We start from the raw sequence: 24872 nt of genomic DNA on the forward strand, positions 1-24872 counted from the left end.
CCTTTGTGCCCCTTCTCTCAGGGGTCATATTCCTCTGCTGTCTCAGAAAAACTGTTGTTTCACATAATTTGACTGGTTTTTTTAGTTGTTTAAGGCAGGAGGGTAAATCCAGTCCCTGTTACTCCTCTATCTTGGCCAGAGCTCCTCTGACCCCAAGTGCTCCAGACACTGACATGAAGCTTTGCATGGCTGCCCATCTGCCTGGATCACTCTTTCCTGGTCATCGCATGGTTCACTCTCTCATCTCCTTCAAGACTTTCTTAAACACGACCTTCCCAGTGAGGCCTCCTTTGGCCATCCTGTTTAACACTTCCCACCGTTCCTCCTCCATCGGTGGCATTTCCAATCCTCCTTCCCTTCCTCACATTCCCTTCCCCACCTTTTGGGTAGCAACCATTGCCTCCTAACATATTTATAATTTCCCTATTTAACATGTCAATTTTTGACTGTTTGCCCCTTGCACTAGAGCAGGAACCTTTTTACTGCCAAGGGCTATTTGGATATTTATAACATCACGCACAGGCCAGACAAAGGTATCAACGTAGACATTTGGTCAAACATTTCATTCACTGACTCTGAATGCTGTGACAGGTCCACACGAAATGATTTCTCAAGCCTTCTGCAGCCCGAGGCTGCACTAGATAGTAAATTCTCTGCAGGAGGGAACTTCTGATTGCTGCATCCCTTGCTCCCAATACAGTAGTTGGCCCATAGTAAGTTCTCAAAAATTATTCACTGAATGACTAAATGACAGAAAATATAACAGGAAAAGACCCTATGAAGGTTGGAAATTATGATGCATGTGTGGGAGAGTAGCTTGTGTCCCTTCTATGTGAAAGGCAGCATGAGTAGAAATAGCTAGAGCTAGACCAGGGGTGGGCAAACTTTTTGACTCGAGGGCCACAATGGGTTCTTAAACTGGACCGGAGGGCCGGAACAAAAGCATGGATGGAGTGTTTGTGTGAACTAATATAAATTCAAAGTAAACATCATTACATAAAAGGGTACGGTCTTTTTTTTCAATAGTTTTATTCATTTCAAACGGCCGGATCTGGCCCACGGGCCATAGTTTGCCCACGGCTGAGCTAGACACACAGATTATAGCCTGGAGATGGAGCTCCTAAAATGCCAGGATTATCCTGTGGTTATTGGTGAGCCATGGAAGGTTTTGAATAAGGAATAACATGGCCAGAGATCATTTAGGGAGAATAATCTAGTAAATGTGAGGGCCAGGGTAAATGAGCAGCAGAGGACAGAGAGAAGAGAGGCGGCATTTGGGATTTCATAGAGTCAGCAGGACTTGGCATGCTGGGGCAGAAGACAAGATGGCACCCGTATAAAGCAATGGTTAGTGTGGCAGAGTAAACTTAGTTCCAAAGGATTCCATGGAGGGAGGTGGGGTTGTGGGCAGAAGTATAAAACCCCCCATAGGCATTAGAGGTGGCTGACATCTGGTCTGAAACCTGGACCCTGACATGGTCCACCTTGTGAACCTGGGCACAGTTCACACGTCCCACCTTGTGAACTCAGGCTGGTTACTCAGCTACTTGAGCGTTGGTTTCTTCTTCTATAAACTGGCATAATCATATCTCCTTCACAGGCAGGGCTTGCTCCCAGGAAATTCAGGACTCCGGGGACTTTGTCAGTGTTGGTTCCCATCTTGAAACCTTTTCTCTTTCACTACTTCAGAGTTGCAAGAGGCCTCAGACATCTGAGAGTCGCTTCTCTGACCAAATGACTTTGCAGGTGATATTTCCAGGCAACACCATCTGGATCCTATGGATGAACTGAGGCACAAAGCTCAGCCAGCTGGGGTCCACTGAGGTCCAACGGGGAGATGTATGATAAATCACTGCCTGTTATGGTTACTACTATTCATAAAAGTTGGCGTGGGAAGCATGAGCCCAAGGAGAAGACACCGAGCTCAACATCTGCTCCAAACCCCATTGCAGTGGGGGTGGGTGAGGGAAATAGGACACGTTTCCCTTACACTGGAGTTTAGAACCTCAGGATACTCTGCTAATTCCCAAGATAGCTTTCCAGTCGCTAAGGTCATTAAACATGGATTACTGAGGCAACTCTTCATTAGATAGCTGATAGCATTACTAGATTTGAGGATGAAGAGCGAGTTTTTTGGCATGCTGCCAAAAGCATTGCAGAGCCCACATGCACTGCAGGGGCCTTGCCAACTCACTGAAAGGGAATTGACAGTGGTTATGGGGATTAACTATCTCCACATATGGCTTACTAAAGGTCCCGTGTGCTTGCGAGAGAATCTAGGTCACTGATTTATTACATACTGTGGGTCTGTATGTAGGTGTACACACACACACACACACACACACACACACACACACAATCCTTGCATGCTTCATACATTTACATTAAGAGTCTACTAGAGTCAGTCTAGTGCTGACCAATCACAACAGTAGTTAATCATATGCACCTCGAGGCCTCAAACCTCAAGTGTTTTTCAAGCAGGCCTATATCCTATATTAGGCAACATTATCATCCTACATATTTTTTCTACATATTCAAGATTAAATTACATAGTATACCCTCAGTTAACTGGACTCCAACCAGTGGCAATTCAATCAGTAGAGCTTTGGTATGAGGAGAAAGAAGACTGGAAACCGAGGGCCAGGGTGGCCAGGAAACACTCAGGGTCTCTCTGGCATCTACTTCAGCTTTCTCCCTTCCCTGCCCATTCACTTCTAAACGAGGATCAGGGTCTCAGAATGTGACAGAAAGGGGAGGTGTATTAATATTGGCTGAGAGCCCACGTGTGCCAGGAACTGTCAGATAGGGATGGGCCAGTTAATCCTTATGAGAACCCTATGAAGCAAGCATTACTATATCCTATTGTACAGATGGGAAAACTAAAGCCGGAGGATCACCTGCTGAAGTATCTTGGCTAGTAAGCGCCAAGACTGGACGAAAATCCAGGTCTTTTAAAGTTAATATTTTTCAAGTCTTCCTGTTTTGTTTCGTTTTTAAATTGAGACCTAAAGTAACATATGTTCACTGTAGAACATTTAGAAAGGAGAAACAAGCAAAGAGAAAGGATTCTGTCCAGAGACAAGCACTGTTAACATGCTGGAGTGCATTCTTCTAGTCCACAAAGTTTTACATTTTAATCAAAAGTGGGAATTTATCATACAAGTCTCTGTAACCTACGCTTTTATCACTAAACAATGTATTATAAACAATCTTCTATGCCATTAGATATTATTCTATAACAACAATTTTTTAATGGTTGCCAACAATTTCACTGTATGGGTGCATCCAAATTTATTTAGCTAAGAGCAGGCTTTGGACATTTAGGTTATTCCTGGTTTTTCCTCCGCCTCACCAAGGCAGACCATGTTACCATGAACTCCTCAATTGGCCATGTTTTTGACCATATTGCAATTGCTTCCTGAAGAGAACTTCCTAGAAGTACAGTCTTTTTAGGTCCAAGGGGATGGGATGTAATGCTCCTCCGATGGGGCAACACGCCAGGAAGCTTCCTTAATGTTGTAACCTCATTTGCAGACAGGCTGAAGCGGGTCTGGCCACATGTCCCGCCTGCCTCCCCACACCTGTGAATGCCCAGAGGCTCAGATCAGATTTGTCCTGCACATGCTTATTCCCTGCTTTTATTGAGCATTTGGCAAACATCTTTCTAGACCCAATCTTTGCCTCTGCACACATGGAGTATTTTTCTGTGGATGAAGAAGGTTGACTGCACCATCCAGTTCTCCCTGGGCCACCATGCAAATTTTCAGATGTACAGATGTTAAACTGTACAGAGCACTATAAAGTCTAGAGATTCATTTGTTTAATTTACTGTAATAATATTTACAGTGTACATAACTTGAGAAACATTCAGTTCAAAATGGGAAGTAATAGCATTAGGAGCATACCCTTGATCACCCCCTTTTCTATCATAACTGGTAAAAAAACAAAACCAAATCAGGCCTTATGATTTTTCTCCTGCAATGTGCCTTGAATTCACCTGCTTCTCTCTCTGTGCACTTACTGCCCTGGTTGGTACCAGCATCCCTGATGCTTCTCTTGCTTCCTTCTCATCTGTTCTCTTCCACTGCAACTAGGGAAATATGCCTAAAAACAGCAGTCTGCTCCCTTACTAGGCATCTTTCCATGGGATCCCACTGGTTTTAGAATAACAGGTGGGACACGATCTGGCCTCCACTGACCCCTTTCCCCTCTCCCCAGGCTCATCCCGTCCACTCTCTCTGCTCCAGCCACACTGGCTTTATTTTGCCTTCTCAAATGTGCCGCACTTCCTCTCACCCCAGGACCTTTGCATGTGCGCCTCCCTTTCCCAGGCATGCCCTTCTGTCCTTTTTGCCTATTAGCTCCTATTCATTCTTCAATCTCAACCTCTTCAGGGATGTCTTTTCTGATCCCCAGCCTAGGTCAGGCCTCCATACTATATGTCCTCAACACAACCTGTAACTTTATTTCAGAACACTTTTCACAATTAACATTTAAACAGTTATTCAGGTGATTATCTATTTACTGTCTGTTTCCTCCTGGGTACAAGGACTACAGTTGCCTTTCTCAATGCTATGCCCATAGCATCCCCCTCTCCATGCCTCTCATACGGCAGGTGGTACACATATAAGTAGAAGAAATGAATGAGCAAAGAGAAACAGCTACTTCTCTCAGCTGTGCCAGGTTTTTACATTGTGGTCTCATCATTGATAAAATTCCATGGTCTAGAAAGGGTATTTGATTGGTTCTTGGACATATAGTTAATTTTTTCACTATATACCTGATTTCTTCTGTTGTTTAAGCCAAACCGCCCCACAAAACCATGATATATATGAGGTAAAGCTTTTTTTTCCCCACCAGGGATTCCTCAATCACACACCGTACATTATAGTTTGTACTGCACCTTCCTTATTTCATTTCCAGAGCAACCCAGCAGAAGGCCACTGGTCACTGGTCTCCAGAAGAGAATGCAAAGATTAGAGACTTCTCCGAGTTCAACACTGCTCAGATATAGGGGACAGCATGCAAACCTAGGCCCGTGGACTCCATGTCCAGTGCTCTTTCTGCCACACTGAGCTGCCTCTCTCCCAGCAAGCTAAGCAAGCCACCCAAAATAAAAGTGCCACTTCAGTTTTGTCCAGAATTTTCTCAAATGATTTCAGAACCATTTTTTGCAATTGGAACATCTCTCAAAGGAAGAAAACTAGTTTATCACAGTAATCAAGTCTGTCATAGAGGATGTTTGATGATGTTTGAAAATATAATCCTATGAACATTAGAACTGACAACTCTGAAACATCTCCAGGCGAAATCTGCTAATAACAGTCTTTAGCATTCAGGCTGGCACTCACATGGGTTGGTGTGACACGTTTCATAGCAAAAATGCCCTAATGAGGAACTTCCTTAAAGAGCAACTGGGTAGAGGACAGATTTTAATGAGGCTGAATCCCTGAAAGGGTGAAGTGTGAGTGAAGAATAAATGCATGCGATGAAACGCGTTTCCACGTGTTATGACAAGATGAGGCCTCACGTCAGAAAATGCAGCCAACACTTCCTAGAGTTCAGGACTTGTATGGAAAAGGAGTCACAATATCAAGGCTATCACCTCTGATGATCCTCCTGAAGAAAATATGCTTTGATTAGAATAAAGCATATACATGTAAATGACAATGACCTCAAATAGACCTGCAGTTCACTCACTCACTCACTCACTCACTCACTCACTCACTCCTTCTCACTCACCTGTCCATCCACCAAGTTATCTACTAATTCATCTTTGTCTATTTACCCAGCTGCCCATCAACTGACCTACCATTTACCCATCTACCAATCCATCCATCCATCCACCTACCCACACAGCTATATGTTCATCCACCCACATACTCATCCATTCATTCATCTATCTACCTCTACCCCATCATCCATTCATCTATATCCATTCACTTACCATTTATCCCTCCATCCCTGCAGCCATCCAACTATCTACTCACCCGCCACTCTTCCATCTATTCTCTTATCCATCCAACCAGCTAACCAGTCTTTCCTGTATATGTACTACATGAGATGTTGAAAGGTTGGAAACTGTGGTGGTCATGAATATATCTCTGATATATTTGTTTATTTTCCATCAGATAAAATTCAAATACAGACAGACCATGAGCTAGCAACTGAAAACAGAGAAGTAAACCTCAGACTCCACTCTCAAGAAGCAGGTAGTAGAAGTCTCCCTGATAAAACTAGCCAACTACTTGAGAATCAAATGATCGCACAAGAGGGACTAATGCAAGGATTTTCACGTAGCGTTGGTTGGATTTAAGGGCCATGTTTCTATGGTCACCACAGGCAGCTTCACCCAAAGCAGCTCAGCTCTTGTCTGTTTGATGGACACCAACCCCTTGGCCTAACGCCATATTTTATTACTAAAAATATATGAACGTGGTGAAAGGGCATTCAATAAAAAAGCTATTAACCTTACCACAAAAAACTCGTGTGTACAAGTATAGTACTGTTTGTTGCTTTGGTAACTATATAAGCTGGCCAAGAAAACCAATATTCTGTTATTCTGTTGTTGGTTGATTTCTCTCTCTCTCTCTCTCTCTCTCTCTCTCTCTCTCTCTCTCTCTCTCTCTCTTTCTCTCTCTTCCCACTCTTTTATGATTAATTTCTTAGCTGTTTTAGAGAACAATCATAGTGCCTTTCAAGATAAAGGCAAAGCAGTAGGAGGTCACTGTTTCCAAAACCTCCATCACACATGTACCACCTTCACGATTTTTGCAGCATCCACGGACCATCTGTACTTTGCTTTACTAAATATCTGCCTCTTTAAAAAAAAAACAACAAACCTGAAAAAGAACCCTTACCTCACTACCTTAAATGCTAGTTATATTTTTGTAGTATACATTAAAATAGAACACAATTAGCCTGGCAGGTGTGGCTCAGTGGTTGAGCATCACCTATGAACCAAAGGTCACAGTTCGATTCCTGGTCAGAGCACATGCCCGGATATGGGTTCAATCCCTAGTAGGCAGCCAATCAATGATTCTCTCTCATCATTGATGTTCATGTTCTCCCCCTACCTTCCTGTCTCTGAAATCAATAAAAATATATATAAAAACAAACAAAGACAAAAACACAATTATTAAAATAAGAAGTGTAGGTCTGCTGGAGATTATGCTAAGCAAAATAAGCCAGTCAGAGAAAGACAAATATCACACAGTCTCACTCACTTATATGAGGAATCTAACGAACAAAATAAACTGATGAACAAAATAGGTCCAGATGCATGGAAACATGGAACAGACTAACAGATCTCAGAGGGGAGGATGATGGGAAGGGGACTGAAAGAGATTAACTAAAGAACTTGTATGCATATATGCATAGCCCATGGATACAGACAATAGTGTGGTGAAGGCCTGGGGTGGGGTGGGGCTGGGTGGAGGAGGAAAAAGGTAGGGAAAACGGGGGACATCTGTAATACTCTCAACAATACAAAAAGAGTGTAGGTCTGAATACCAGCTAAGATTGTCCCCCTCCGGCCTCTGAGACCTGTCAGAAGACCTGCCACCACCTCCACTGTCCTCGAGCCTGACCTGAGGACTTGGGTCAGGCTCCCCGACTAAGGCTTTACTTCCTCTGTTACTGCAGAAACTTGCTTGCTAATTTTTAAATAAGATGGTTTAACAAAATCTTCCAAGGAGCAAATTTGAAAAACAATCATTAATGTTAAATGTAACTTTAACATTAATGTACATGTTAAATGAAGGACAATGACACTGGACTTACATGTACAATCTCTTTTGAAAAACGAATCTGAATAGCAGTGTGAGAGACTGATAAATAGGCCTCTACACGATGAATATGAATATCCATCAATCACATTTTAGGGGTGTGAGATATATATCTGTGAGTGTTTGCTTGTGTGCTTATGAATGTGAGGATATGAATTACCAAAGATGCAAGAGCTGCAAGAATGACAACTGAAGCAGTGACTGGGGGCCTACCTACCCCAGTGTTACCTGGAAAATTACCTCCTGGTGATTGAGGATCTGAGAGGCCTGTGTGTGCTGGTGTCCAAATACATCATCCCTCCGCATCATCCTCATAGTAATTTAGCACTTACCATTTCCCAGACACTTTACAAACCTCTAACAAACTCCTTCAATCATCACAACCCTTTAAGATAGGACTTTTTGTTATCCATAGGAGATATTGGGGGGCCCTGCTCAGGTTCCCTCTTTATGGCAGAAGCACCATCCCCCAGGTCCTGGGAATATTGGCTACTGAAGGTTCCAGCAGGGTCCCTTACTGGGAATTACTCTCCACCATGAAGAACAGCATCACCAAGAATAGACCCCTCCCAGGGCCCAGCCATGGCCTGTGACTGGCTGATGGGAAGATGCAAAGGCCTAGGCCATGTGCCTCAATCTGGACAACTCTGCAGGCCACCCTGGAGCCAGAGCTCCCCTAGGATCAGCGTAACCTAAGTTGCAACCACATTTCAGATCAGCTTCTTGCTCTATCCAATCTGACCACCCTCACACTTCCTTACAATGTATTTCTTCTGCTCAGTTTCCCACAAACCTTCACACACAACACTCTGCCTCCAAGTTTGTTTACAAGGAGCCCTATTTAAGACGTCCCCATTTTACAGATGAGGAAACTGAGGTGCAGAGAGATTAAGTTCTTGCTCAAGTTTACCTGACTAGTAAGTGGAGCCAAGATGTGAACCTAGAAAACATGTCTCTAGAGTCTGTGCCCCTAAGCACTTCACACTATTGCATCTTTTTAAGACAAAGGGGGGCACCTCTTCCAGTCTTTTCTCTACCTTACCCCCAACCCCCAAATTTTAAATGCCTGGACCAGGCTCCAGGTCTCTGCTTTGCCCACTGCTGGTTTAAGCAAGAATTATAGGATGCTAGAATTCCACTGAAAAATAAGAAAGCAAGGAGAGGTTGCAATTCTATGAGAAAATGGATCTTCCCAGCTCCCTTCACCACCACCTGCCCCCCACAGGGCTGGCTGTGAGTCAGGCAGGCACAGAGGGTCACATCTGAGCATGTGTGTGTAACCTCTGCATGAGCACACACAGGCAGAACTGGCATCCATCAGTGTTCAAAGCTGTGTGTCTTGTCTGCTGAAATTTATGTCAGCTGTCCTCCCCTGATCGAAGAGGACTTCCCTCCTGCTTAGCGAGCTCACAGACTAACACACCTTGACACACACTGAGGGCATATTCTGGCCTCATGCAAGAAGAAATGCATGGGATGTATTATGGAGCTCTTCAAAATTGTGTTCCAAGTCCAAGATCAAGGTATCAGCAGGGTTGGTTCCTTCTGAGGGTTGTGAGGGAGAATCAGTTCCCTGCCCCTCTCCCAGCTTTTGGTAGTTTGCTGGCAACCACTGGAATTCCTTGGCTTACAGAAGCAGCACACCATCTCTTCCTTTATCTTCACTTGGCATTCTCCCCCTGTGTGTCTGTCTCCAAATTTTTCCTTTTAATAAGGACACTCATTATATTGGATCACCCTACTGAAGCAGGACCTCATGTTAACTAATTACATCTGCAGCAACCATATTTCCAAATAAAGTCACATCCTGAGGTACTCTGGATTAGAAGTGCAAATATGGATTTGTAGGGAGACACTATTCAACCCATAACAGGGGTTATCATGAGGATTAAAATACATTTAAGAGCTTAACATAGTACCCAGCTATAGTGAGGATTCAAAACTAGAGCCATTCCTATTGCCATGTCAGTCATTGTCACTACTAGTATGATCACCATGTCGCTGGCTCCTCCCTTTGTCTGTTTCTTGCAGGGACCTGGACAGAGTCTGTAGATAGGGTTGCTGTTGAAGCTCTCATAAAATGATACACACCCACACACTGCTTTTCATAAAGAAACAGCTATTTTCCCCCTGACGTGAGGAAGTCAGACTTGCAAGCTTCGGAAGGGTAGGCATCAATTCAAACAAATTACTAAACCACATTATTTTGATCATTCAAATTTATCTGACAGCAGCAGGAGTAGGTTTCTCTCCTGTGCTGCACTTGTCTGCAGTCATTTGTAATCGTGTTTACGTAAATGGGGGGAGTGCAGCCAAGCAGTGCCCAGAACACAAGGTTTGGAGACACCTGCGTTTAGAATCGGAAGACCTAGGGTGTGGTTCTGAATGAGGCTTACCACCAACGCACCCTGGGGCCCTAGCATGGCTACTTTGTAGCCTCACTGAGCTACAATTTCTGATTTGTTCAATCAACAAACATGTATACCATGGACTAAGAGCCAATATTATTATACAAGGCACCAGGGGAGTAGAGAGAGTAACAGGCCCCAAGCCAGGGGCTCATAGGCTCATGGCCCAGTGGGAAGGGCAGATGAACACACAATAGAATAGCCCAGTGCAACCAAGGGACCACAACACCGTCTGCTTCTCATATGGGGAGAGTGGTTCCTGTTCTCTCTCCCATGCATCCCACATGGTTGTCTGCCCAGTGAGTTCCTTGGGGGCAAACCTTACATCTTACTCCTGCCTGGCCCAGATCTGGCTTATTAGGGGGGTACTGGGGATGCTGGTTGGATTAATGGAATATCTAAATGGTTAAGAACATGGGCTTTTGAGTCAGCCAGAGTGGGCAGTTTTGAATAAGTTCTGTCACTCGCTACCTGTAGGATGTTGGGTAAATCATTTATCTTTTCTCAGTCTGTTCTTTTCAAATCTATGATATGGTCATTAATTATTTAAACTATTCATCCAGTAAACAAATATTTATCAGGCACCTACTTTGTCCCAGGCACTTGATTCTAAGTCTCATCGACACAGCAGAGAACGAGACAATGAATAAACAAAATGTGCACCATATCCAATGGGGATAACTACTGCGAAGAAGAATGAAGGAAGTAGGAGTTGTGATTTTATATAAGGTGTCAGGGAGGGCCTCACGGAGGTGACATGTGGACAGAGATGTGACATAGGTGAGAACCAGCCACAGTTCAGTGGGACTTGGAATTATACATCCCCACCCGGTGGCTGTTTTGAGCATTATATTCAATAACAGTGTACAGTGCTTAGAGTGCTACCTGGGATGCAGTAGGAACTCATTAATTGTAGCTGTTATTAGCATTATGTTAATAAATGTAATTGTGTCAGGAAAAAAGGAGAGAGAGACTATAAATGTATTCTGTACACAGGACAGCCACACATCAAGAATGATTATTATTATAGTTGTTGTTTATTGCTAGTAATTGCCTCTAGGAAAGGTTTCCGACTGCCTTGTCACAGAGGGCCCATCAGCAACTCCCCCTCCCACTCAGGCCCTGGGACTTGAGCCCCAGAGAGATGCTAATGGGAGAGGAGGGTAAACGGTAGGTTTTCTCCTGCCTCAGGAAGGAAACAGTGACAGTCCCTCATCCCCTTCCCAACACACACACACACAAACACACACACACACACTCACACTCACACACACATACACACACACACTCACACACATATTCACACACACACACACTCACACATACACATACACTCACACACACACTCACACCAAGGAGATTTCCACAACTAGGGTGGAATTGTGATGCCAGCTATCACAGCAAGAATATGGGAATCATTATTAGCAGATTCAAGAACAGATTCCTGTTAATACTTCCATTGTCAGTTCTGATTATTTATTGTGTTGAAAAGGCTTTTTATTTTATAAAAGCCCAGAAGGCAGCTGTGTCAGAGAGTGGGACTGAATTTCTCAGTCATGTGTGGATTCAATCCAACAAAATTTACTCAAGGTTACCAGTGTTTACCGAGCTTCTGGCAGGTGTAAAGTGCTAGGTGAAGTATGTGGGGACCAGAGGGATGAGATGCTGTGGTCCCTGCAAATCTGAGAGCTCTACATCACTAGAGGCGACAAATCTGGCTCTCCCACAGGCTGGCTGTGACAGAAAAGTGCAATGGAGTGTGAGGGAGAAGAGTCTGGAACAGCTGTGGGCAAACTACGGCCCGCAGGCCGGATCCCCCCCGTTTGAAGTGAATAAAACTAAAAAAAAAAAAGACCGTACCCTTTTATGTAATGATGTTTACTTTGAATTTGTATTAGTTCACACAAACACTCCATCCATGCTTTTGTTCTGGCCCTCCGGTCCAGTTTAAGAACCCATTGTGGCCCTCGAGTCAAAAGTTTGCCCACCCCTGGTCTGGAACCTGGTGTGGGAGAGGCAATGGGGAAGGTTTGGTTTGAGGCTTAATACATAGATAACAATGAGGTTACAGTAAAAATTCCCTCTTGAAAATGCTTAACTTGCCCACAAAGACACACGGGTGTCTTAGATTAGGTCCCATAAGTAGAGTCTGGGACAGGGAATTTTGTGCAAGTGATTAATGAAGGATGTGTTCTCAGGAGAAACCTGTAGGGAGAGAAGCAAAGGGAAGAGGCCAAGCTCGGATGTGGTTTCAGGGGAGGCCTAGCCTCAGTGCAACCCCGTGGGGAGCTGTGGAGGGTGAATGGCACTGGTGGTGAACCACCACACCAGCCAGTCACTGCTGTGGGCTGGGCTGGGTGTCAGGCCCAGGCACCTCCAGGCTAGGAGGCTCCAATTGCCGGAGGTGTGAGCCACTAACAAAGGCTCCTAAAACTGCTGGGGATGGACAAACCTAGTCAAACCCCTAAAACAGGTCCCAGGAGATCTGGCTGGGGCTCCAACTGCATAGTAAACCATCATGAATGATGGGCGTCGAGCACCGGGTACAGGATGATCAGCACCCACAGCATGGGCACCTTGCAATTACCCACACATGTAGTTTTGCCCACTCAACTGCAGGAAAATTGAGGACAGCTCCCTGGTCTTGATTCCTGTAAGCAGAATGGGGTCCTTCCTCCAAGGGCCTTGGGCAGACATAGGATACCGCCCAGAAAATATTCCTCTACTTATCTATCTCCCCCACTAGGTGGGGGCTCTTGAGGGAGAAACCATACATTATTCCTGTCTGTGCTCCCAGCTCCCAGTACCCAGCGCAGGGTCTACTAAAGGAGTGAATGAATGCAGGAACAAATAAATCTCTGACAGGTTTAAAATCAATGTGTGTGTGTGTGTGTGTGTGTGTGTGTGTGTGTGTGTGTGTGTGTGTGTGTAGATACATGCACATGGGCATGATCACGCAGATATACGTCACTGGAGCCCCAAGCAATTCTCAAGGTTGCTATTTGAGAATCACCTGGGCTGCTTGTTAGTCATGTGAATTCCTTGGCCTTACTGCAAAGCACTGTATCATGAGTTCTGGGGCAGGGCTGGGAAATCCGAATTTTCAATGAAATGTTCTGGGAGAGTCTCATGTATACAGAAGTTAGGAATCACTGCCTTAAACTCTGCTGAGGGGGATGCTCAGAATTCTTTGGGCTTTTGAGACCTAAAAAGCAAACCATCAAGAGGTTATAAACAGGGCTGAAAATCAGAACCGTGTCCTTAGGGGATCCGAGGTGGGCAGGATCCCCAGGCCATCGGTGTGCAGGTGTGGACACAGAATCCCATTTCTGGGTGTCCCCTGAGAAGAGTAACTGGGAAGAGAGTTTCTTAAGAACATAAGACAGAGCTGGGTTCTAAGCTCAGCCAGATTCCCAGTCTGGGCTGCATGGCAAAACTCTCTTCTTCATGCCAACCAGGAGTCACAGGCCCAGCTCCCAGCCGAGAGTGTGCATACTGAATCAATTGAAATTGAGTCACAGATATAATTAATGTGTTTAAACGATTTTCTGTATAGTAAACATGCTGAATGAGGGTGACCCAGGATAAAGTGTCTGCACGAGAGTGGAAAAATGGATTCTGTGTGTGCTGTATAATGAAAACCCTTCAGCAAATAGGAAATGCTTCCATTTATTTCCACCTCCCGTTCCTTTCCTTTCTTTCTTTATGACTGAACTTGGCCTTCTGTGGTCTCCCTGGACCACAGAGATACTTTTTATTTTGTCAGAAGACATCTTTTTTTTCTCTGAACGGAAGACAATTTTAATGAAACCTGTCTGTAGCCCACTGACAAGCACATTTTAACATGTGACAAAGGGAGTAAGGGGAAGGGTGTGGGGTGGGGGGGGCGGGGAAGTGGAGAATTGTCTCTCTACTGCAATCTCTTTCTCAACAAAGGGAAACTTGCACTAAGGGGAGGAGATGGTGCTGTGTGTGGTGGGGACAGGACCAATCAGAGCTACCTGGCTTTGCTGAATCAGTCTTCCTGTGTGACTTTGAAAGCTCCCTGTCTATATTCAGATATTCATCTACAATACGAGGCAGTTGAATGTGAGGATCTATAAGACCTCTTTCAGTTCTGACATTCGCTGAATTATGAGTCACAAGTTGGAGCAGACATAAATGTGTGTCAAGGAATTTCCCATTAAAAAGAAACTCATCTTCAAGCCATGTAAGGCGATTCAGGCAGTCTTATCTAATTGCTCATCAAGTAGGGATTATGAATTATTTGGCTTAGATGAAAGGGAGCACTTAGAAGTAGTTATAAATGATCTCCAACTAAGATACCTCAGGCAAAATGCTGAGTTCTAGGATCATGAGAGACAGCAAAATGCTTCCTAGATTCTGTAGCTCTCTATCCAGCCATTTCAACTTGGGGTACTATGAATTCATTCTATTAAGTAAGAAGCACCGTGTGAAAGATGGCCTGAATAAGAGCACCAGTATTTTGAGACAGTGCTGTACATTGTTACTGGTGGGCCCCTGGGGGAACCTCACCCCTCTCTAAGTCTCACTCTGGGTTTGTACCATAAGAGAAAGGCCCTCGGAGGTCTTTGGTGCTCTGTGGGGCCTTTCAGAGGGGGTCTCTGGGCTGTTGGGTGGGATGAGGTGGGGACTGTGGGAAGAGGGGTGAACAGGCAGAGCTCCTCCTCTGTTAAACTGAGAAGCTCCTTTCATCTGTATAATATACCAGGTATCAAGTGAGATTTATAACAAGAGGTTCTGAGAATTAAAAAAAAACATTTTAAAACTACTCTTCTGAGGAAAGCTGTTAAACCTTCCAGTCTGAATGTAGGCTGTGCTATAAACACCCTTTTTGCTGGTTCTCGAGCTCCAGTGTGCGTTAGAATCACCTAGAGCAGTGGTTGGCAAACTGCGGCTCGCGAGCCACATGCGGCTCTTTGGCCCCTTGAGTGTGGCTCTTCCACAAAATACCAGTGCGATTGAAACTTCGTGGCCCATGCGCAGAAGTCGGTATTTTGTGAAAGAGCCACACTCAAGGGGCCAAAGAGCCGCAGTTTGCCGACCACTGGGCCTAGAGGATTTGGTAACCACAGCCACTGGGCCCCTGCCCTAGAGATTCTGATCCGTGGGCCAGGGAGGGGCTGGAGAATTACATGTCTACCAGCTCCCGGGCACTGGTGCTGCTGGCCGGGTGTACTTGGAGAATCTGACCTTTCAGAGAAAGGCCAGTCTCCTTAGCTTGTTCCTTCAGAAATGGGCTCCAACATACCTTCCCAGCCTGCCACCCTCCTCTCTAACACTCCCTGCACACACGCATGTGCTGCTCTCTTGCTCATCTCGCTCCACTTGGCCCGACTGCCAGGCCCTCTCTGCACGCCTGAGGCACAGCTCACATGCCGCCTCTTCCCAAAGGCCTTCCCTGACTTTTTCACCAAAGATCACAGAAACCCTCTGGGCTTACACAGTTCCTCCCGCTGCTGAGCACTGCTTGTCATTTGTGTTCAGGTCCGGCCCCTGCATCTGGACTACAGGCTCCAGGACACGGAGCCCATCCTACCCACCTTGGTGTCCACACCACAGTCTACACCCCAGCACCTGCACAGGCGCTCCGGGCCTGGCCCACAGACCACAGTGCAAGCCCGAGTGCATGCACAAAGGAATACGAACATTTAAGAAACCCAACAACCAACTCATCTGTCCCTCTTACTATCCCAAGACAGACTGATTCTGTAAATGACTTTTTAAAACTCAAGACAGCACTTCAGCCATTTCAACTTATTCTTTAGGAAAGTTTTTCATATTTTCTGGGAGTAGAGTCAATGACAAATACATCAGGATGAGACAGAAATAACTACCACTTAGGTCCATGATGAGAAGTTGTGTAATACAACAATTAAGAGCTAGACCCAATTCAAATTCTAGCTCTAGAATTAGAGCTAGATTTAGTACTTAAATGCTCTGAGCTGCAGGCTCCTCCCCTCTAGTGGGGATAATAACAGTCCTACTTTCTATGATGACATAGGGATGCAATGAGACCATTATTAACAATAACAATTGCTAGCATTCCCTATGCTTCTGCTACCCACCCTACCCCTCTGCCTACTATGTGCCTAGCATTGAGCCTATATTGTTGAGTCTAATCTACATAAAGTGCTTATTAGCATAGTATCTAGCACATAATAAGCATCTAAGAAATATTAGCCATTATTATCATTGCTAATTTCCCCAACTTCTGTGCAAGACATATATCATTATCTCCATTTCCCAGATGAAGAACTTGAAGCTCAGAGCAAGTTGCTTGCTCAACAAATATTAGCAGTTTTTACTCTGTAATGGCTAATCTTTATAGCTACCTAACAGGGTAGTTATTATTTCCATTCTGAGAATGAAAAATCTGTGTTTAAAGACAGTAACTTGAAAGTGAAGGTCCAAGATTTGAATCTAACTGAGCTTCTGCTACCCACCCTACCCCGCTGCGTGGTGAATTCCACCTGAATGGCGTGCAGCTTTTCTAATTCATGAGTTACAGAGAAGCATTTTCCCAACGCGTCAGAGAGTGTCACGGCACCTCCCATTTCAGCAGCCCTGAAACCCTACGACCCACAGGAAGCTATGTCAGCAATCTGAGAGAACGGATCCAGCGGCAGAGGGTGTCTGGCACAGCCCTTCTGGCCTCGCACGTATCCCTCTGGCCTTGCACTGAGAAAGCAGAGCCCGGGGCCCAGGACTGACCGTGACTCCGAAGAAGTTGGTCTCATTCATGGCGTTGAGGATGATCCTGCCCAGTGTGTGGTCTGTGTAGTTGAAGTCCTGGATCCGCTGGTGCCGGCTGCTGGCATGCAGTGTCTCCATGGCCCGCTGCAGCGTTTTGGCGATGACCCAGATGCCATCGTAGGCATACCCGTGGAACTTGCTGGGCCCCACGCCTGACCGCTTGCTGTTGTACTCTCTCTCGTACTGCTGTGGCGTCTGCAAAACAAAGGGTCGGGGGACACCAAGTTACAACTGCAGGGACCTCAGGCGCACAATGCCGAGAGCTGCGACTCTCAAACGTCGAGGCTCTTTATACGCATTATCTCATTGAATCCTCACAAAAACCCCATATGATAGGTACTATTATCACCCCCATTTTGCAGGCAAGGAAAATGATTCAGGGAAGTGGACTTGCCTCGTACCATAGAGCTGGTGAGTGGCAGGGCTGAGATTTCAACCCTGGTATCTAGCAAGGTTAAGCGGAAGGAATCATGAACTGTAAGCAGGGCTCCCCCATGACATTTGCAGGGTCTGGGGCTAGAGTACCAGTGGAGGTCCACATACTTATGTCAAAATATGTAAATTAGAGACAGACCAACAGACTATTCAATAAAATCTTTTCTGTCTCCCCATCATAATAAATATGCCTTTAATGATGTGCAAGGCCAAGTCTGAATTCAGAACTCTAGGGCTCCTCAGAGCTTCAGGCTGGACACGGCAGCATGGGGGTGCTGGCCTTGCCCTGTAGTCCACCTCAGCGGCCCAGCCAAGCTCGGGCCACACCTCTTCCCCCTTCCAGCATCAGTAGCCCCTAGACCAGTGATGGCGAACCTGTGAACTCATTTTTTTGGTTGATTTTTCTTTGTTAAATGGCATTTAAATATATAAAATAAATATCAAAAATATAAATCTTTGTTTTACTATGGTTGCAAATATCAAAAGATTTCTATATGTGACACGGCACCAGAGTTAAGTTAGAGTTTTTCAAAATGCTGACACGCCGAGCTCAAAAGGTTCGCCATCACTGCCCTAGACCACCAAAGAACTGTGGTTCACCCTCAAGAGGTTTGATCCAGGCAAGAGGTTCCCTAGGCACCAGAAGAAGTTCTAGCCATTTAGGCAGGGAATTCGGGGCGTGGTCTAGGAGAGAGGGAGGGACAGGTGATGGCTGGGCATACCCCGGTGGCCTTGTGGATTCTGAGCTCCATGGGGCCTGAGTGAGGCCCTGTTAGAGCATGTGGTATAGGGCAGGTCCCAGGTACATAGGCCCCCTCCTCCTTCCTTTTCTACAGCATAGCAGGGTCTGTTAATAACTTGGCATTAAAAAAAAAAGTTCTTTTGTCCCATTGAACTAAATTTCATAAAAAAAACTCATTGGTAATATTAATATTCTGACTGTGGTCACAAAGTACTGAAAGTGCCTTTTTACTTGGGCCCAGTGAATGCTGCCCCAGGGAACCTGTTACCCTCAGTCTCTCCATGGCCTTTTCTCAAGTCACTTCTGAACCCCTCTTCCAGAAATGTCACCAGAGCCCATGGCTTAGCCTTTGAAAAAACCCTCCTTGGGGACAAGCCGCATGTAGAAACCATCAATTCACTGTCAGTTTGTACTAGGAAGGGCCCTTAGATGTGTTCATACATGCCCCACCCCTGTACCCCGAGGCACAGAGAGGTCCAGAAACTTGCCCAAGGTCACACAGCTTGTGTTGTGTGTAAGCATGTGCACACGCATGTGTGTATCTAGACTGGTCCAATTTCATCTCTGTTACTTCTCTTATTTTTGACTTTTGAGGGCATAATTGCTTTTGGAAAACCACCTCAACTGGTTTGGGGCCCGGTCTAGTGCATAGGAGGTGGGTGAAGCTGAGCCATCCAAGTCTGGGTTGTCCCATGGCTGGAGCCCCAGTCTCTTGCCCTTGGCTCAAGGCACTAGCAGAGTAGGATCACCCACACAGACGCCTGGGGATGGCCAAGACCCTCACACTGTGAACCCTGCAGGTGAGGAATTCTGCTGGACCAAATGTGAATGTTGGTGTTCCAGCAACGGATCCACCTCCTTTTTGTTTTGGCTCCTGTTGGATGACTCAGGTTTTCCTCTGGAATGCATCATGTCCAGCATCACATTCTGTTCATCACTCAAAATACACAGCAGAAGCTCTCTTCAAGCCAAGGGCTCCTCAAGGAGACAGCACCTTTTCCAGCCCAGCTCAGCCTCTTCTCACTATTAATCATACCCCACCTGCTGCACATCCCTGTGGGCTGGCTTTCTGCAATCATCCTTCACCATCTCGCTCCTCCTGGGGGAGCATGAACTGGTCCATTAGGAGGCTCTCTCCCTTCCTTAAACCTTTTGGGTCCTTTGATCACATCAAGTTTGTCTGCACCTCAGGGCGTCTGCTCTAGCTGTTTTCTCTCCCGGAAAGCTTCTTCCGAAGGTCTTTGCAATATCAACACTTGTCACTTCTCGGGGACAGCTTTCCTGACCCACCCAGGCATTCTCTATCCACTAGTTTTATCTTCTTCATCATTTTTGTTGTTTTGTTTTGTTAATCCTTACCCGAGGATATTTTTCCATTGATTTTTAGAGAGAGAGTGGAAGAGAGGGGGAGAGACAGAAAGAGAGAAACATCAATATGAGAGAGACACATCAACTGGTTGCCTCCCTCACATGCCCCAACCAGGCTGGGGATCAAACCTGCAACTGAGGTACATACCCTTGACTGGGAATCAAACCCGGGACCCTTCAGTCCCCAGGCCGATGATCTAACTATCCGCTGAACCAAACTGGCTAGGGCTAGTTTATCTTCTTTTCTTTTCTTTTTTTTTATATTTTTTTAATATATTTTATTGATTTTTTACAGAGAGGAAGGAAGAGAGATAGAGAGTTAGAAACATCGATGAGAGAGAAACATCGATCAGCTGCCTCCTGCACACTCCCCACTGGGGATGTGCCCGCAACCAAGGTACATGCCCTTGACCGGAATCGAACCTGGGACCCTTCAGTCCGCAGGCCGACGCTCTATCCACTGAGCCAACCCGATCAGGGCTAGTTTATCTTCTTGCACCTTTCACGTCCTGCGATTTTCCTACTTACGTGTTTTCTTGCTTACTGTTGTTCCAACCACCCTCCCACAACTAGAATTAAGCTCCATAGGGTCAGGGATGCTGTCTTGATGACTAAGGTATCACCAGAACCCAAAACAATACATACAGAGACCCTTTCCAAGTCTCATTCTCCATTTCAAAAATGAGGAGGTTGGACCAAGTGATCTAGAAGTTTCCTCTCAGGAATAGAGGCAAGAGCCTGGCAGTGTGATAAGGACACAGGATGTGGAAGCAGAGCCCCAGCTCTGTGGTTTGCTGATTGTGACCTGGGGTGGTCCCAGCTCCCCCAGGTCTGCATGTCCACCCTTGTTGGGTGGCCAATGAGGGTTCAGTGAGATGAAGTATGCAACGCATCCAGTCCAGAGTCCAGGACATGGTAGGTGCCCAGAAATACCAGCCCCTGCTACTAAGAGGAAAGGTCCATGACGTGAGCATGGGTTCTTAAACCTGGCATCCTGCTCAACTACCTGCCCAACATGCCCTGCAGACCCCAAGATGGTGCTGGAGCCCAGGCTGAGAGGGGTCAGCAGTCCTCCAGGGTGTGGACAGCCTATCTGTACTTCCTTAACAATTTCCAATTATTGCACATTTAGGCAAAAGCATCCTTGTATCTAAATTTCCTAAACACACACTGGTAATTTTTTTTCCAGAATTCCTAAAGGTATAATTGCTGAGGCAAAACATAAACACTACTGACATATAAATATATTAATAGGGCTAAGTTATTCTCCTCAAATATGAAAAGTTAAAATTCCACCATGTTGCCATGACCAGTTTGGTTCAGTGGAGAGAGCGTCGGCCTGTGGACTCAAGGGTCCCAGGTTCGATTCCGGTCAAGGGCATGTACCTGGGTTGCGGGTACATCCCCAGTAGGGAGTGTGCAGGAGGCAGCTGATCGATGTTTCTCTCTCATCGATGTTTCTAACTCTCTATCCCTCTCCCTTCCTCTCTGTAAAAAGTCAATAAAATATACTTAAAAAATAAAATAAAATTCCACCGTGTATGAAAGCATCCATTTCCCTGTATCTTTGACAACAGATATGTTCCTTTTAAAAGTCATTATCCATTGGTTAGGTTAAGACAAAAGTCTATCTCCTTTCAATTTTAACTTGCATTTCTCTGATTAACAATTAGAGCAAGTTCCTTTCAAATATTGATAGGCAATTTTTAGTTATTAGGTGCATTTCCTTTTAATACCATATTGCTGTGTGGTAGTCACATCTTTAATGTTTTGTTTTAATGCATCCTTGTTATTTTTCCATCTTTTACTATTTGGCTATATTTTTCTTTGATGTTTAAATGCAATATGAGTTGGTTTCTGGTTAATTTAGCTATTGGCTACTTTAAAAGTATTAAAATGATTTGAATGCGTATTTCTTCAATTAATTCCTTTAGGTATAAAACCAATGAGGTCCCTTTTACGTTTCTCCTCCTGGATTTTGCTCCTGTGAGCTTTTCCTGATGCACACAGAGGCATCTGAGGGCTGCTGTCTTTGAGTCCTGTTTGTTCAACCTAATGATTGCTTTCAGATGACGTCTCCAGATCTCTTTCCTATCCAGAACATGCCACTGGGACATCGTTCAAGGTTTCTGTGACCCTCTGGAAGTCGGGAGTCCAGACCTGAGTGTGGTCTCACCAGGAGGTAAATGAGTGCCATTTTTAAACTTTCTTGATATAGTTTACTGGGGTTATTTTTTTGTGGGGATACTGGGGCGATCAAGATCATGTTATTTAGTCAATTTGACCTTGGGGCCCACACAAGTTTCTATAGATCCTTTTACATGTGTACTTATAAACCTGTATCTTTCCTATCTCAAAAACTGTTCTTCGTTCCAGGGACAAGGGCAGAAGGAGAGTGGAAAATACTGGAAATATGACTGTTTACCTCATTTCTGTGGGCAGAGTCCTTGGAATGGGACACAGGTGTAGCTAAACCCTGAAAGATGACCTCATTCTCACTGTCTTTGCAAGCACCAAGATGAAGTTTTTGCTACCACCTTGTATCTCAAGCTATTCATCACTTCCCAGGTGAAGCCAGTATCAATCTCCCTTGGGCAAAACAATGACAACAGGAAGAAACAGTTGTTGGGATAAAAAGTAATAGTCGCTCTTAAAGCAGGCCTCCAATTACTCAGGGCAGAAGAACTTCCATTGTAAAGCCGACACTGAAAGCTGATTAATTACTCATTATCTGAGGTCAAGTGTATGAGATGCTAAAAGCTCTGAGAAAATAATTTTATATATAGGTTTTCCCAATTACTGACAGGTTGTGCTCCAGCATATTTTTGAAAGGCAGTTGTTGGAACTTGGACATAGTTTCCCACAGAAACTATGTTATAAATAGTGGTTAGGTTCCCAGGCTAGCCCACACAGGCTTGCTAACCCCACAGTGTGACTAAGCCTTATGGGTCTGTCATTCCAACAGAACCTAGGGGAGTCTTGCTTTCGGAGGAGGGGGCCTCAAGGACTGAAGGGAAGGACACATCTCCAACTGGCAGAGTTTCTCCCTTGAATTCCTTATAAGATGTTGGAATCACAGAATCTCATTTGGAAGGTACACTTGTGGATATTTAGTCTACTGGTTCCTATACTTCAGTTTGTACATCACTTGGGAGCCTGACAAAATTGCAGATGCCAGGGCTCTGCATTTTATTCAGTATTTCTGTGAGATAACTTAGGCATCTATATTTTAAAAATCTTTCAAGATTTCAATTATACACAAATCAGTTACCACTGATTAAGACTCTCCCATAAATTGATTATTGGATCTTTTCAATAGCAACTTCCAGCTGTTTTCTGAGCTCCTTCTGAGACTCTTCCAGTGTGGGAAGCTCACTCCCTCTCCGGCAGAGCCTCCACTGAGGGAACGCCTTATGTCTACGGAACCATACTTCCAGATGCAGAGTTTTCATCTATCTCCCTGTAACTTACATTCAGCATGCTACATCCTCCTGTGAAGCCACAGTAAATGCCTGCGCCCTCTTACAGCGCCCCAAAGAGCTGAAGACAGTGACATGCTTACCCCATCCCCACTGGGCTCTTCTCCTCCTTTTAAGTGAAATAGTCCCAGTTCAGACTTCTACCCTAGGATGAAATAGCTCATGCAGACCAAAGCTCTTAGGAAGAAAGTTCAGAAAAGCAGAATGAAATATAAAAAGAGATATCCAAAGGCACCAGAAAGCAACCAGGACGTCCCAGGACTTGAGGAGCCAAGATTCAGGAGAGAGGAGAAATGCACTGAGAAGAGTCCAGCATTCCTTGCTGTTTTCCCTTGAAGCATTTGATGATTTGTGAGGCTAGATGCAGACACAGAACGCACTGGGTAAGAGTTTTCAGCAGTTCCTCAGGGGAGGGAAAACAAAAGAAACCCTGTGGTTTAGGGATATCAGAGCAGCAGGCTTGCAGTGCCAAGGCCTTGGAGAAAAAGGAAACACAAAAAAGTGAGCCCGGTATTCAGATGGGCATTTGCACTTGAATTATTTGGCCACAGACGGAGAAGCCAAGCAAAAAGTGGTGCTTAGGAGCTAAGCAAATAAGCAGAAGTGTTTGGACTCTCATAGTACCAGGAAGGCAAAAGTTGGAATCCAGGGCCAGTAAACACCCAGGATTTCATGTGAGAAACCTGAAATACAAATACCAGAAATAAGGGCAAACCAAAATAGAGCAAGCAGGCCTTACAAAAATGAAATTCAATCTCAATTCCTGATTGGATTAAAGTGATTTGCCCCTATCCTAGCAGCCTGCTTTAAGAGAAAGAAGTCTTCTCTGGAGAAAGATAACACCATCTGTAGCCTCTACAGATTTTCATATCCAGGTCAATTAATTAATCAAACTTACCATGTATACTAGGAGATAAGACCCATTATGAAAAAAAGAAGTTAAGAAATTTGGGAAAGAAGAAAAGTAGGATATAGAAATAGGCCCACAGGTGATCCAAATCTTGACATTATTAGCCATGGACTTTAAAGTAGCAAGATTTGTATGTTCAAAAAATAGATTAAGAGATACAGAATATCACCAGAAAGCTGGGAGCTATGAAAGAAAAAGAAAGTAAAGTGGAAATTCTAAAAATAAATCTATAATAATAAAAGCACAATATGCTAATTAGGATGGATGTCCTTCCTGACAACCTACCAGATGAAGCCAGGGCTGTGAGGGAAGCCTGGGTCCTGGGGCCAGAGGAAAGCCCAAGTCCTGGGTGCCAGAGGAAAGCCGGTGCCAGCAGCCCAGGGAAGGAAGGCCTACTCTTGCACGAATTTCGTGCACTTGGGCCACTAGTATATAATTGAAATTAAGAACTCAATAAATGGATGAAGCAGCATATTAGACACAGCAGAAAATCGGTTAGTAAACTAGATAAAAAGATTAGTAAATACTCAGATGGAAGCCCCCAAAATAAGAAATGAACATAAGTGATGTATGAAGTATGCACAATTGGTGTCCTGGCATGTGAGGAAAGATAGAATAGGCAGGAGCAATATTTAAAGGGACATTATCCTTTAATTTCCTCCAATACATATCAACCCACAGATTCATGAAGTTCTATAAATCTCTATGAATTCCAATCAAGATAAACACACAAACAAAAACCCTCACTTCAACAAAACGTTGTAAAGTTGCTGAAGACCAAAGCAAAAACAAAAATCTTAAAAGCAGCCAGAAAAGGAAGCAACAATAAGTGACTTAATAGAAACAATGGAAGCCAGAAGACAATGACCTAACATCCTAAAGTGCTAAAAGAAAATAATAGATCATCTAGAATTCTACACCTAGTTAATGTATCTCTCAAAATTAAAGATCAGAGAAAGAAAATTT

The 24872-nt window shown here is 44.7% G+C and overlaps 1 protein-coding gene across 1 annotated transcript in view; it reads right to left on the minus strand.

Moving 5' to 3' along the window:
• Positions 1-24872, minus strand: part of GABBR2 (gamma-aminobutyric acid type B receptor subunit 2) — a 312072-nt gene that overhangs the window by 104979 nt on the left and 182221 nt on the right. The window contains exon 7 of the mRNA XM_081103760.1: positions 16931-17167. Within this exon, the coding sequence (XP_080959886.1) occupies positions 16931-17167 (237 nt within the window). The remainder of the gene's footprint in view (positions 1-16930; positions 17168-24872) is intronic.

This window comes from Myotis nattereri (genome assembly GCF_964212035.1).
Source record: "Myotis nattereri genome assembly, chromosome: 12".
Lineage (NCBI taxonomy): Eukaryota > Metazoa > Chordata > Mammalia > Chiroptera > Vespertilionidae > Myotis > Myotis nattereri.